The following is a 14,343-nucleotide window of genomic DNA, read 5'->3' on the forward strand; positions in this document are numbered from 1 at the left end:
AGAGTGACAATAGGTTGGCAAAGCGGTTACGTCGGATGCATATTGAAAAGATTATTTCATATTTTGAGACAGCATGAAGGCATTACAGCTTTTTAGTGGTGTGCCAATTTCTCGGTGGAAAGTGGAATTCTCTTCTCAGCCCGGTCCTCTCCAAGCCATCTTGAAGGGAGACAAAGAACCCCACTATCCTCAAATGTGCCTGTTTTGCATCTGAGGGCTATATGCACAGGTAAACAACCCCATAAAAAGTGATGGCTTGAGCCTCGTCTTCCCCTACAAGCATTAGTCTGGAAGGTGAGAAGAAGCTCACTTATTATAGTGAGGTGGAGTGAAGGAGAGAGGAGGAAAAACACATTTATTTGTGTGAAAGAGAAAATGAAACAGGAAGGTTGTGAAAGCCTTTCCCAGCTAGGGGAAGCCAACAGGTTCTGACAAGTGTGTTCTCTTCACCCGGAAGAACCGGAGGAACACCTCTCACGGACTGAGCCTAGAGTGCTGTCATGAAACAAAAGAAACCTCTGGGAAGGGAGAAAGGGATCAGGTGCCTGAATGGGATGACTTTCTGGTGGCATCATCTGGCAGATAGAGTTGTCTGGCTCAGCCATCCTCTGGTTCTTGTTCAAGTGAATTCTTGTGTTCAGCTTTAAAGGGGACCTTATGAGGCAGCAAGCAGAGACCTCTGCAGCCGAGACATAGGAAACCAAAGGCTGAAGGATGTGGGGAGCTAATGCATGCCCCAACCCCATTCCCCCTCCTCGGCTTGTCAGCCATCCTACTTGCCAGCATCACCACTTTACAGCGACCTTGGGTCTTTCCCCTTGGAACTCCTATTTGGCTGGGAAGCTGGAGGCATGTGACCCATCCAGAGGAGAAGCCAAGTCTCAGAGGAGTGTGTCTCTGTCTAGAACTTGGTCCTCATTCCCAGGTCAACATTGTCCACCAAGAATAAAGAAGGCTTTTTGCCACGTGGCCAGTGCACGCTGTTTGGGCATTGCTAACCCAGATTTTCCTCCCGAGGTGTGAGGACATTAATCCTGTTGAATAAAGCTCCCCCTTGCTTCTTGGCAATGCTTTTCCTCCAACAGAAGCACAGCCTGTCTCTTAATCAGTCTCTGTGCTTCTCTTCTCTCTCTCAGCACAGCAATCTAACTTCCATGCTGCAGCAATCAGCAGTTTTTGTGAAGCACAGATCTGTCCCTGCTTTCACCCTCTGCCCTCTCCAAACTTTTAGCAGCTGATTGACATGACCCTTCATAATCTGGGTCCTGCTGACCTTTCCTGCCTTCCATCATTTTCCCCCACTCTGTTTCCCACCAGCCCAGAACCTCCAGGCCTTCAATTGGGTCCTCCCCCTCTGCCTAACCTGCTTCTCTTCTTGCTTTCAGTTCACTTCCTTCCTAGACCCTCCCTCACCCCTGTGCTAGGCTGGCATCTCCTACTTTTTGTGCTTCCATCCCACCAGGCCCATCTGCTAGCCCAGCTCTCACCACAGTCTGTTGAGATTGCTTGCTCGATCATCTAGTATCCTCACTAGTCTCCAAGCTCTGGGAGGGCAGACTTTTTGGCTCCTGTCCCTTGTTGCAGTCCCAAAGCCTAGCATGTCACTTGGCACATAGTAGGTGCTTAGCAAACATTTGAATGAAGGGAAGAGTGTGCTGTTGGAAAAGCAGCCAAACTCAGAGGCTTCTTCCAGCAGGGAATGCAGGAATGTCCCCAGAGCATCCTCAGGAAGCTGTGTGTGGTGTCTGGGTTGGGTATTGGCATGGCCCATTTGTGCCAAATACCTGGAAGGGAACCCCAGGGAAGGCTGCTAATGGAGACATAGTAGTGTCAGAATCGGGGCCAAGAGCTCCCTTCTCAACTGTCTGCATTCCTTTTTTCCTATAATGATGACTTATTTTTAGCTACCAAGTAAGGTGAGTTGATTCTCCAGATGCTGTGCAGTTTCCATGAGAAGCTCATCTCGATTGTCGAGGGATGCCTCAGCCTCACGCCGGAAACTGGCCCATCTCTGGAAGTCCTCTTCGCTTACAACCTATGGGATGGGAAAAGGCTCCTTAACAATCTTAGGTGGACCAACAAGATAATTTCCTCTCTCTTCCCACCTGCTGGGCCTCCTACTGGCCTGTTTGAACTTCCCTACATAATTAGATGGGGCTTTCTTCTCAATGATTTTTTAAAAAAATTGATGAAGATTTATCCTTGTGTTCCATTATCACTAAAAATCTGTTGTGCTCAGATCACTGGAGATGATCTGGACAGACAAGGTCCCTGCATGCCTGGGCTTATATGCAGGTGGGAGGTGAGTGGTATCCAAATTTAAAATTTAAAGTAATTATTTCAGGGAATGCTAGGTAGAAAATGAGTGATATGAGAAAGTGTGACGGGATAGAAGAATAACTGAATAGGGGGCTGCCTTCTTTTGGAAGTTTAGGTTTCCTCGACACAATGACCTGCAAGCTGAGATCCAATGACAGAGGGTCAATCATGGGCAAGAGCAAGAGTTAAGGCTGTGGAACGGCAATGAACTTGGCCTTCCTTCTGTTCCTTGAATGAAAGATGGAGAAAGTTCAGAAATGAGGCTGGAAAGAAAGCAGCAGCCTGTAGAGCACTCCACTAGGCATGGTGTCATACACATGGAGTGGCCAGTAGCTGGAATAATCAAGCTAGCAGCCACATCTTCTTCCCTCAGAGTCCCATTTTAGACCCTCCTGTTAACATTACATGCATATGGTGTCTTATAGCAATGAAATATTATTTTATTCAAGCATCAAATATTCCTTGAGTCCTTCTGCATGGCACTACAGAGAAAACCAAAGGTACACAAGTAGGCCTTTTGCTTTTGAGGAATGCACAGTCCATTAGGGGAGGCAAAATATGCACAAATAACTTCAATAGAAAATGGTGGTAAGGGTGTAATTCTGATTCGGAGTAGCGGTAAGCATTTGTTGCTGTCCCAGGTGCTGCACATATGGTTATTTTAGTTAATCTCCATGACAACTGCATGAGGGAGGGCTGATTAGCACCATTTTACAGATAAAACTCAGAAGTGAAGAAATTGCTCAAGGTCACACATCTAAAAGTAGTGAGAGTGGGACTAATACCCAGGTGGTTCTGGCTTTAAAGTGGGCACTCCTGATCTCTAATGCTGACCTAAGAACCATAAAAGACATGAAAAGCCCTGGGGATTTATGCAAGAGAACCCATGTCTAGCCATCTAGAAATGTATGCCCATCATAGCACCCCATTAGCTTTGCTTTTAGGTGACTCTTTCGGTGTCCACACTCTGCAATTCACAGCCCTCACTGCCTGCCTGCCTTGCAGAAGCTGCAAAGTCAAAGATCTTGCAAAGCATGAGTTAGGTAATCTACAAAACTATGGCTGGGCTGAGTGCAATGTGATAGGGAGTGGTAGGGAGTGGTAGGGAGTGGTAAGGACTGTGGCCAACCACAGAACACAGCTGAACATATCCCTCATCACAGGAATCAATTTCTTCCTGGTTGTAGCTGATTGCTGCCATCCCAGAATGAAAACATAGTTGGCCAGATCCTCTACATTTTTAAAAGAAACCAGAAATCTAGATTTTTATGTGACCATATAAAAGCTCCCCAAATTTAAAGGAAAATAATGCATATCTAAAAATATAATTGGAAAGCAAAATTATAACTGAAAAAATGTCATGAGTTGTGTGTTACCCATTACACATATAATGAAAAGCAGGGCATGGCAGAGCCACACTGATATGGGACCTAGCTCTTCAGATTTTGGCTTCAACAAAACTGTCAGTGTCTTGGGTTTTTGTGGCAAGTCAGAAGAGCTAATCCTGACAATGTTAAAACAACCACCTCTAAGGGTCTTTTATAAAGAAAAAGAAGCAGGGTCAAGGCCATTCAGCTATTTAATGATATTCAAAGCATGCTTGGAGGAATTTGTTCTTACCTTCTTGGCAATGCATAGTGTGCGCAGGCCATCTCTTGCATACAAGTCTAGATGCTTTTGGGTCCGGGCTCGGATTTTTCTCAGCTTTTCCATATTAATGTCAGGCACTGTCAAATAGCCATTGTCCCCCATGAGGCCACATGCAAATGCTCAGGAATCCCCATCCCCAATACCCTGCAATCTCCTGTAGCAGACTACAAATACTTTAGAGAAGGAATCCCTTACAGCCCACCTTGGAAACCTGAAGGAGCTCTCCTGACTGTCAGGTTGCCCTGGAAGATAATGCAGGGAGTCCTTAAGTTGTCTGCTCTCTACATCTTTTCATCAAAAGCCTGGCTGAGTAAAGTGCTATGTAAGGAAGGTAGGTGGTCTAAGGTACTGTTCCCAGACAGCTGTTTGCATGAGAACCGCCTGGGAATTTAATAATTGAGATTCTCAGGTCCAGTTAAAGCCCAACTGAATCAGGGGACTAGAAGTTTGAATCTTTATTGTTACCTAAGGTGTTTTTAGTTTATCCCTGGATGGCCAACTGACTTTGGAAACTGTTCTCTAAGTCTATTTATCATCTTCTCTGTCTTCTACTTGAGGTCTTATATCAAGTTAGGTCCCAAGACATCTACAAGCCTGGATCTCATTAGCTAAGTTCCTCACCTCATTTGTTTTGCTGAGCTAGGCCTTCTCTCAATGCAAGAAATAACATTTAGAGAAAATATTCTTTTATGCATTTCCTATGAATGTAGTATGAAAAATATGTGTGTTGCTCAAAGTCCCCTTTGTAAAGTTGTACATAAGTTTCTGTCAGAGGTAATTTGTCTTTTTCTCTTGAAATTCCAGTTCCTTTATCTAATTCTATAATAAGAATTTTCCAGCCAAGGCTGGCTGGTGTGGGGTGGGATTGATGCCATCACCGCTTCCTTTAACTAAACTGCCACAGACATCATTTATCAGTCGCTTGTAAAACTGAGCTAGGCTTCAGAATCATTTTTTACCAGGGCTGGATGGAGATTTTTAAAGGTCCTAAGATTGAACAGAATTTGTGTACCTCACCCATCCTTGTATATAATGCAAAATTAAAAATATAATTCTTAACAGAAAAGTATAACGAAGTCCAACAAAACTCTGATTTTTACATGATACTACTCCAAGGCTGTTTTTATATAATATAAAACTTGTTTCAAAGATTATTTTCTCGTTTTTCAGGTGTTGCTGGTGTCTTAAGCATAGTCTTCATTTGTGCATCACCTGATTCGGCACTATTTACAATATTTTATTTTTAAAGACACCAGCTCCTGAGATTAAACCTGTTTGTCTTTTACTTGTAAGCCTTGGAGTTTACCTTCTTGCTTAGGCTGCCAGGAACCTCAGCATCAAATTGAACATTTAAACACCATAAATATTATTAAACCTGAGGTTATTTCCTCCCTCCTTTCAAAGTTTTGCTTCTCAATTCTTAAAGTAACATTGTGTGTGTGTCTTCTATTGAAGGCATCTCTAATCCATTTTGCAATCAGGTGAGGAGCAAATAAAGAGACATCTCCAGGGCAGCTTGGATGACTGGCTGCTGAGGGATAGAGTGCCGTGGCTCCCTTGACTCAGAAGTACTGAATTCACTTGTCTGCCAGAGTCTGGGAATAAAGAGAACTAATTAGCTCCCTTCCCATTCTACACACTAATCAATCCCCATAAACCTCTTGGCCCTGATCCATGGCTGATAATGCAGGAGGCACAGGGCTGCCTGGGCAATTCTGAAGCTTGGCTGGAATCTACTATCCTGGGAGAATCATAGCCCCATAACTGTCTTCTCCTTGTTAGCAATCAGGAAGCGGCTGCACACTAATTCATGCTGTTCCCAAATTGGACACTGATATGTAGGGACTTTGGAACATTTTTCTGGCTCAGTGCAAGTTTATGAAAATCCATCTGGGGGAGGCTGGGGAAAAGGATAATAAAGAGGAACACCTGAGGCTTCCCAGAGTACACCAAGCCCAGTGCAGAATTCTGGCAGCATGAAACAAGCTCTGACCTGGAATTCAGGATACCTGGGTCTGGGATTTAACACTAGTTAACCATGTTGCCTCTTGTAAGTCACTTTTCTTTCTGAGTTGAGTGTGCTTTTCTCCAAAATGAAGAGTTAGGACCACAATGTGTTCCATGGTAAGATAATGGATGCTCTAGTGCAAAAGACTGTGTGGATAATCCATGTTTAAATGAGTTTGGAAAACTGGGATGAAGTTAAAGATGTTTATCTGCTACAAGACTGTACAGTCTTTAAATATGCTAATGGACACTGTGATTCCCTAGGTCCAGGAGATGTAAAATGCAGCATGTTTTAAGGATATTTGAGGAAAGCATCTTGTAGGTCTGTATTCCAGTTGGGGCCTGCTGTACCAGGTGACACTACAACTTGAGCTTCTTATTACCATTTCACACTGCTGCTTAAACTATAGAACTCTCTGTGCCTGGAACCCTGGTAAGGCAGGACTCACCGCAGGCTGGGTCTTCCAGCAGGTCCATGATGACCGAGTCAGCGCCCTTGGTGTAGACGACAATCTCGCCAGTCAGTGGGTGCCTCACAACCACAGACATTCTCTTCCTGACAGAGTCAAAGCCCAGGGTGCAGAGGAGGCTGAAGGTGAGGCAGGTGCCCTGGGGCAGGCGCACAGTCACCTGCTCAGGTGTCCGGGACACTAGTGTGAAGCTGTAGGCATGGGCAGCGTGCACCAGGGCGGCCTCATCAGGGCTCTCAGCCTCGTAACAGAACTCGGGCCTGGCCAGGTCTGGAGCTGGGGCCGCCAATGCCTCCTCCAAGGAAGTGCCTGACCCAGACTCCAGGATGTCGCCCTGGTCCCACATGCTGCTCCTGTAGCCACCGTCGTCGGTGGAGTCACCTCCACTGCACACAGATGCATCATCTCTCTCATCCGAGTCCGTGGTGGCCATGTCGGCCCCTAAGCTCTCCCCCAGGTCTGTGTCAGAGGGTGCAGTGGATGAGAATGACTGGCTGAGGCTCGGTAGCTTCAACTTCTGGAAGAGCTGCTGAATCTTCTCCAGGGATGTCCCCAGAGCCTTGCTTGAGGATTTGATGGTGACCTTGTGGCCAAAGGAGGAAAGTAGAACGTTACTCTCAATGTTGGAAATAATACCAAGTTGTCTTATGCAGAATATGAAGGTACTTTTGCAATAAGTGAAGCCAGATGTTTTCCTCCAGCCCTGAGATTCTAAGCATTGACAATGGTCATTTTCCACTGTCTTTTGATTACCCCACTCTGAGCGTGGACAAAGGAAGGAAAAGGAGACGAGAATCAGAAACTCATAGTAAGGGTTCACATTTCCTGAACTCTCACCATAAATGCTTCTGCTTTATCTTTGAGTACGGTATCTCATTTCATCCTCCCAATAATTCTGTGGGATGCTATCATCAACCCAACTTATGGCTGAGGACATTGAGGTACAAAAAGTCTACATAAATTGGCCATGATCACCCAGTGTGTAGGGAGTAGACTTGGAACTCAAACCCAGGTCTGCTCGACTCCAGAGGCTGGGCTCTTGAGCTACCTGCCAGCTGAAGCTCCCACATTAACTTGAAAATTGGGAGTTGCATACTGTCTTTCCCCAAATGGTACTTGTTCCCCTCTTAAAAATGAGTTAATTTTTAACTTAAAAAATGAGTTAATTTTTAATTTTAAGATAAAGTTTTCTGCCTCCAAAAACTTCCTGAAGACTTCTGATAACTTGTTGACTTTTCAGTGCTGAAGTGATTTTCAGGGTGGTTTGGAATCTGGGCATAATGAAGGGAGGTTGTGGTTTAGTGCTTGGGTGAAACTTCTTGTCTTGGTTTCATAGTTGCAAGTTGTACCAATTAATTATTCTCTCAGTGACTCACAGGGGTGCTTGGCTAAGAGTCTGTGGAAGATTGAAGGCAAATCCACCTTCAGTAGATTTCAGAGTATAACTTTACATACATGACCATTCAGCTGCATTTTTTTCCATGGGAAGAACATTACACACAGTATTATTTTTAACCCATATATGAAAACAGAGAGCAATATAGCACAATATTACTAGAAACCATTATGGAATCGCATAGATGGTTCTGCCATGTATGAGCCATATGTCCTTCATTACCTTGAGTTTTCTGAGCCACTATTTCTTTGCTTGTTAAATCCAAGGTCCTGCCTCATAGAGTTGCTGGGTTGAGAGGATTAAATAATACAGGTAAAGTGCTGGGTATGGAGCCTGGCATAAAGCCAAGTGCTCAGTAATCACTAACTCTTAATGTCTACCTGCAGACACATAGACAAAGTTTGAAAGCTACACAGAAAGCTCATATATATCTTTTTCCATTTTATTTAAAAATGAGGAAACAGACCGAGGGAGGGTAAGAGACCTATTCTAGGTTTCACTGTGATGAAATGACACTGTTGCTAGGACCCAAATTTCATGTCTCCCTGATCAGAACTTCTCCCCTCGCCCCTACCCTGCCTTCTACTTCTCTACCTCCTTTACCCTCCTCCCCCCAGCCATCGCTGGTCCTTACCCTCTGCCTGGGCTCAGTGGTTGTGGACACCATGACAGAGTTGCAGATGGTTAAGGCAAGGAAGAAATCAGCAATGGAGGAGGTGGTGGAGAGGGAAGCCTTGGCAGGTCTGCTGTCTGACAAGGTCTCCAACCACAGGGCAGCATCTCGAACCTTGGTCAGTAGGTTTTTATCTGGAGTTACATCTTTTTCCTGGAAGAGAAAGGCCAGAATGAGAGTCTTTTTTGGGAAGGAAGCCCACTCCAGAAGAATCTTCACGTGCCTGGGGAAAGGATGATGCAGCTTCATTGCAGTCTTGCATCCAGCATGTTTTCCTCTCCCACAGGTCTGGCCATTGCCAATTCTTATTTGAGTCCTTCCTGCCTCTCAGTGCCACATGTCCATCCATTACCAGATGCTGACAGTTCTTCACTCTCAGTGTCTTCCCACCATTTGTGTTGCTTCCAACCATGCTGAGACCCTCTACCCCTCAATCCTGACTTTCTACACCAGCCTGTAAACTAATACTGTTGCTTCTCTTTTTTTTTTTTTTCTAATCCTTCCTATGTAGAACCTGCACAGTCTTCTTAAAACTCCATTTCCTCCTGGCATTCTTGACTTCAAAAAGCCTTCAAGAGATATCCATTGTTAGCGTGATCAATTATTTGGCATTTAGATTCTTTCCCAGTTTGCATTTTCACTCTTTATTCCCATACTTCTCAACATGGACCCTCAGCTCAGCCTGGTGGTCTGTTTGCTGCCTCTTGGATGTATACTCCTGTATTCCTCTGATCACACTTTGCTTGAAAAATCCTCTTCTACCAACCAAAATCCTACCTAGACTTCAATAACCATGGGAAGTCCCCCTTGTCCATGAGATCCTCTATAGCTCACAATGAATTCTCTTTCTCCTGAACCACAATAGCAGATTCTTAACTCAGAATGTCCACAGGAGTCAGGCATGTAAAGTGAATGAGGAAGGTGGGCCAATGTAGAGTGGAGGACATTATGGGGTGGTGGGAGCTATGAGACCTAGCAAGTCCTACTGCTATCTAATGGGTAGCTACTGCTCTGCTGAGTGTAATGCTCCAATACTGGTCTAGTTTGCCAAGTCTCTTGATTTTTCAAGATAAAGCAAAGATGATGCATGACCTATTTTTTTTTTCTTCCTATTCTTTTTTTAGAAGAAAAAAGAGGAAGGGCTGGATCTGACCCATGGATTTTCAAATTTTCACATCTTTGTAGAAGTTACTACTTGAACCATCCCTTTGGAATTCACTACATATTGACCTATATTTTATTTGTTAGTTTATTTTCAATTGCTCTGGCTCCTCTATTTTGCCTCAGGGATCTGATGCCAGAAAAGCTTCTCTCAGGCAGTGAGATCTTAACCAGAGCAGAGGTGGTGGTGGCAATGGCAGTAGTGGTGTCTGGCTTTGTCTATCTCCCCACTGGCATCTTGCTTTGGCTTGTATTTTAAATTCACTTTACTTATGTCCGTGTTTAATCTCTCTAGAGATAAGGTAAGAGCCTCAGAAATAGAGAGGTTGAGTTTTCCATGAGGCTATATTTCCTAGAGCTCTAACTACAGCTTTTTTGAAGCAGAAGCTCAACAAATGCCAGCTCTCAATGGTTAGATATGACAAAAGCCATTTTGCACAACGCTTTCACATAAGACCATTCCTATCAGTGTTCAGAGTTCACAGCTAAATCACAGTTTAGAAGAGAGTCAATGGCTAAAAATGATAGACTGAGGGAATCTTGATTAATTTGTGCAGGGTGAAGACTGAGGGCCAATGAACTTTACCCAAGTTGAGAGTTAAAAAAAAAAAAAAAAAAAAGTCCATGGGAAAAGAGGCCTCAGACTTTTCTGACTATCAAACGCAATGACTCCCAGAGGTCTGATTCTGTTCTCCCTAGGGCTGCTGGCACAGGAGAGAGCCAGAGGGGAGGAAACTCAGATGTACCCCACAAGAACGGAGCACACACTCTTCAAGAATGCCAGCCTTCATTCTGGGTGCTCTTCGAGAGTCCACAGTCACACTCCAACTTGTTCATACCATCATAAGAAGACAACTTCCAGAAAAAAAGTCTACTTATCAGAAGCAAGAGGGCTAATAAAACTGAATCAGACCTGCATTTCCTTCCATTGCCCTGAAAACAATTATGTGAACCATCCATACCATGTGGTGTCATTATTTCCAAAAACCTGAGGAGGGCACACACACATATTATCCATGCTCTCTGCCTTTGACTCCAGTCTTCCTAGTAGGAGCTCACATTTGTGAAACTCTTCCTACCTTCCCAAGCAATGTCATTTATATAACCTCATCAGATTCTCATAGTCCCAAGTTGAGATGAAATGAATCCCGACTTAACTAAAACCCATAGAGACAGGCTGATTTGACCAAAGCCGCCTAGTGAGTTAGTGTAAAGCCAGAATCAGAGCTCAGACTCCTGAACTGCTAGTCTAAGGCTTTTCATTTCTGTGGTCACAGTATGTTCTCTTATTAATGTTTCTCTGCAAACTTCTAAAACCAGATTCCAGGGACCATCCAGTGTTTGTCATCAAGTCACCAACACCACTCAAGGAACTCCAAACCTATTTCTCAACAGAGTAATGACAGCTCGTATTCATGTGGTGTTTCTTACGTTCTAGTACATCCATGGTCTTGTTATATCCTTGCAGTAACATTATTTAGTACCATCATCCTCCCAATTGTCTCTATTTCAGATGAGGAGACTGATGCCCAAGGAAGTTGATTGTCTTGCCCAAGGTCACACGGTAAGTGGGAGGAATTCTTTCAGTTGATTTCGGTTAGTCTGACCCTAGAATTCACGATCTTAACACCTATATCATCAGGCAAGATCCTGCATGTGAAAGAAGTGGCCTTTGAGACTTGCTACCACCCAGGGTCTTTAGTGTCTGCGCATCTCAAACACAATAGATGCGTTTGTATATCTATCTCATCCTTAAGGCTCAGCAGATAGTCCATGAGAGTAATAAAAGGGATTATGGAAAATTTCCTTTTTTCAGAAAACAGATTTCTTCTTTAGGGGGAGGATACATAAATGAGATGCTGTTAAATCTTACCACCACAGGTACCCAAAGTTGAGGAACAAACTTGGAGATGTCAAAGCTAAATCCCCCATTTTCCTGATGCCAAAATTGAATGTCAGAGAGGAGGAAACTGCTTGAGATCACACATTGATTTAGGGTCAGAACTAGGACAGTTTTCATACCACCTGACTCCCATCCTCTTATAACACACTGCTTTGTTCCAAGCTATGCATTATGTATTTCCAAATGCTGACACAGTTAAAATGTTTCAAGCTATTTAGTCCATATTCATTTACCCACTAGTCTATAAGTGCTATGAGGGCAGAGACTGTCTCTGATGTGTCCCTCATGCCTGGTGGGTTGTAAGCCCTCAAAACATTTGTTAACTGACTCCTTTCTAGGATACCACAATAGCTCACCACTGATTAACTCCTGCTGTCTGTTCATTAAAACTACTCTTTCTTTGATATATTTCCATCCAATCTTGTAGCAATGTATTAAAACAAAAGCCTTCTCTGTAAAAGGCCCTGGATCATCCTGCAGGTGCCAGGAACAGATGTCAGCTAACCTTTATCCAGTCACCACAGACTTGTTGCCACAGGGCAAGGCTCTTCATGGCTCCTTTTGCTCCAGCCCACTGGTTTCCCATGTGGTCCATTAACATTTAGAAACTTGGCACTTAGAGCACTTAGAAAGCAGTGTCCTTACCCATTGCTGACCATTGTACAGACTATTTCTCGGAAGAAAAAGAAATATACATTTGTGGGGCCACCAGTTTTTTATGTAAGAGCTTTGTGGCAGGCAACTAGTTGGATTTCTTTCCATTGTAGACCACCTAAAATGCATACAAACCCCCTTTTGAGGAAGGTGATTTTTGAGCTCAAACGATATCCTCAAGGGTCCTATTATCATTAGATTACACTTAGTGAGAATGCATAGCATAACAAAGTCAGGCACTGGGCTAAGTGCTCTCACATCCATTATCTAATCATCCTAAGAGCACTGATATAGTTAGTATAATTCCACTTTAACTATGAAGCAAGTGAGGCTCATTGAAGTTAAGTAACTTGTCCCAGGTCATAAAATTGCAGATAATGTGCTGGGACTTAAATTCGGTACTGCCTGATGCCAAAGTCTAAACCCTTTAACGCTATGCCAACATTTCTCAAACTTTAACATGTACACATGTCAACTGGGGATCTCATTAAAATGCAGATTCTAATTCAGCAGCTCCGAGTGGGGCCTGAGCATTGGCAATTCTGAAAAACTTTCACGTAGTGTTCATGCTGCTGCTCCGAGGACCACAGTTTGAGTAGCAAGGGTCTGTGTTACATGGCAACCCTATTGTTTCCATTCCTTTCTGGCTGGGATGTGTTCCCACAATGAAGGCTGGGAAAAGTAGGCCAAACTCTACTCTGCTATTCTTCTTTCAGTTTTAATAATAACTTGCCCAAGTTCAGATGGGTGACTATCACAGGTTGGGTACAGCAGTTTGTTGCTACAGGAATCCAGAGAAGGAAATAAACAGGAACCCTGGTTCCTGAGCTTGGAAGAAAATCCTTCATGGCATAGTTCCTCTTATGTCTCTATTTCCTCCTCCTCTCCCTGGATTGCACCTTTCATTCCAGCTACTCCGAAGAACTACAATTCTCCATCTTGCTTCTACAGATTGTCTCCTCTCACAACCTGCACTCCTCACCCACTCCTCACTAGGTGTTCTCCTTATTCCTCCAGTTAATCTTTACTCCCATCTCAAAATTCAGCCCAGGTGCCAACCTTTCCAGGAAGCTTCCTTGATGCCCCAGTATGATATAGCTGCACCTCTTCTAAGCTCCTATAACACCTCTGCAACCACACATCCCAGCCCAGAGAACATTGTCCCATAGTCACTGGTGCTCCTTTTGCCCCTTCATTGAGCTGTAAGATCCTGAAAGCAGGAGCAATGTTCTATTAGACTTTATGTCCCTAGTCTCTAGGACAGTATATGCCACAGAGTAGATGCTTACTGAATGTTTGTTGACTGACCCAATAAATGGAAGGCTCTTGTAAAGAAATGTAGACACTGGCAGAGGTGGGAAGAAGCAGGCCCTTCTGTTTGTTGTTGGTGAGTGTCTCAACTGGTACAATGTCTTGGGAAGAATCAACCAGAATAAAAAAATGCACATACTGGCCAATTTAGCAATTACACTCTAAGAATACTGTAGAGAAACTCAAACACATATATAAACAGATGATGGCTCAACCATCCAACAAATTCTAGCAGTCATTAAAAAAAAAGATGAGGCAGCTCTCTATTGAATGTCTACCTGTCTGTCTACACATAGGAAATATTCTTTAAAATTCATTAGGTTATAAAAGCACAGTCCTAAACAGTGGGAATGGTATGCTTCCACTTGTGAAGGATGTGTTTGTGTATATGCCATACTTGTCTGTTTCTGTACACCTTTGGGAAGGACACACAGAAGCTGCTAATCGTGGTTGTGCCTGAGGTGGTGGGAAGAGAGGAGGGAGGGACAGTTACTTTCCACCATCAGCCTTTGGTTCCTTTCAATTACGTAACCCTGTGGGCTATTACTATTATGGAAACATTTTCCTGGTTGCTGGGGAGCTGGAGGCTAACACTATTTAGGGCAGTGATGGTTTTGTCCTGTCTAAGGCTCTGGCCTTAATGACATTTAGTTTGAATCAAGAACTGGGAAAGTCCAATGTTAGTAAATGCTCACTTAAATAGGAACACATGGATTGTTAGGGGAAGCTTTTCCCAAAAGGGGCATAAGCCCAAAGAAAAAAACTCAGTGGTGAAGCAAGAAGGGAGTTTTCCAGATCT

The 14,343-nt window shown here is 43.8% G+C and overlaps 1 protein-coding gene and 1 long non-coding RNA gene across 4 annotated transcripts in view; one reads left to right on the forward strand and one right to left on the reverse strand.

The window, feature by feature from the left end:
* LOC129059602 (uncharacterized) overlaps positions 1-10,623 on the forward strand; it is a 150,201-nt gene extending 139,578 nt beyond the window's left edge. The window contains exon 3 of the long non-coding RNA XR_008525604.2: positions 10,376-10,623. This is a non-coding gene — a long non-coding RNA (uncharacterized LOC129059602). The remainder of the gene's footprint in view (positions 1-10,375) is intronic.
* Positions 1-14,343, reverse strand: part of ATP10B (ATPase phospholipid transporting 10B (putative)) — a 275,470-nt gene that overhangs the window by 45,459 nt on the left and 215,668 nt on the right. For all 3 annotated transcript variants that reach the window (XM_054556179.2, XM_054556180.2, XM_054556181.2), the window contains 4 exons: positions 8,477-8,668; positions 6,426-7,029; positions 3,940-4,046; positions 1,909-2,035 (listed from right to left, as the gene is read on the reverse strand). In XM_054556179.2, coding sequence (XP_054412154.2) covers positions 1,909-2,035; positions 3,940-4,046; positions 6,426-7,029; positions 8,477-8,668 — 1,030 coding nt within the window. The remainder of the gene's footprint in view (positions 1-1,908; positions 2,036-3,939; positions 4,047-6,425; positions 7,030-8,476; positions 8,669-14,343) is intronic.

Source organism: Pongo abelii, chromosome 4 (genome assembly GCF_028885655.2).
Source record: "Pongo abelii isolate AG06213 chromosome 4, NHGRI_mPonAbe1-v2.0_pri, whole genome shotgun sequence".
Taxonomy (NCBI): domain Eukaryota; kingdom Metazoa; phylum Chordata; class Mammalia; order Primates; family Hominidae; genus Pongo; species Pongo abelii.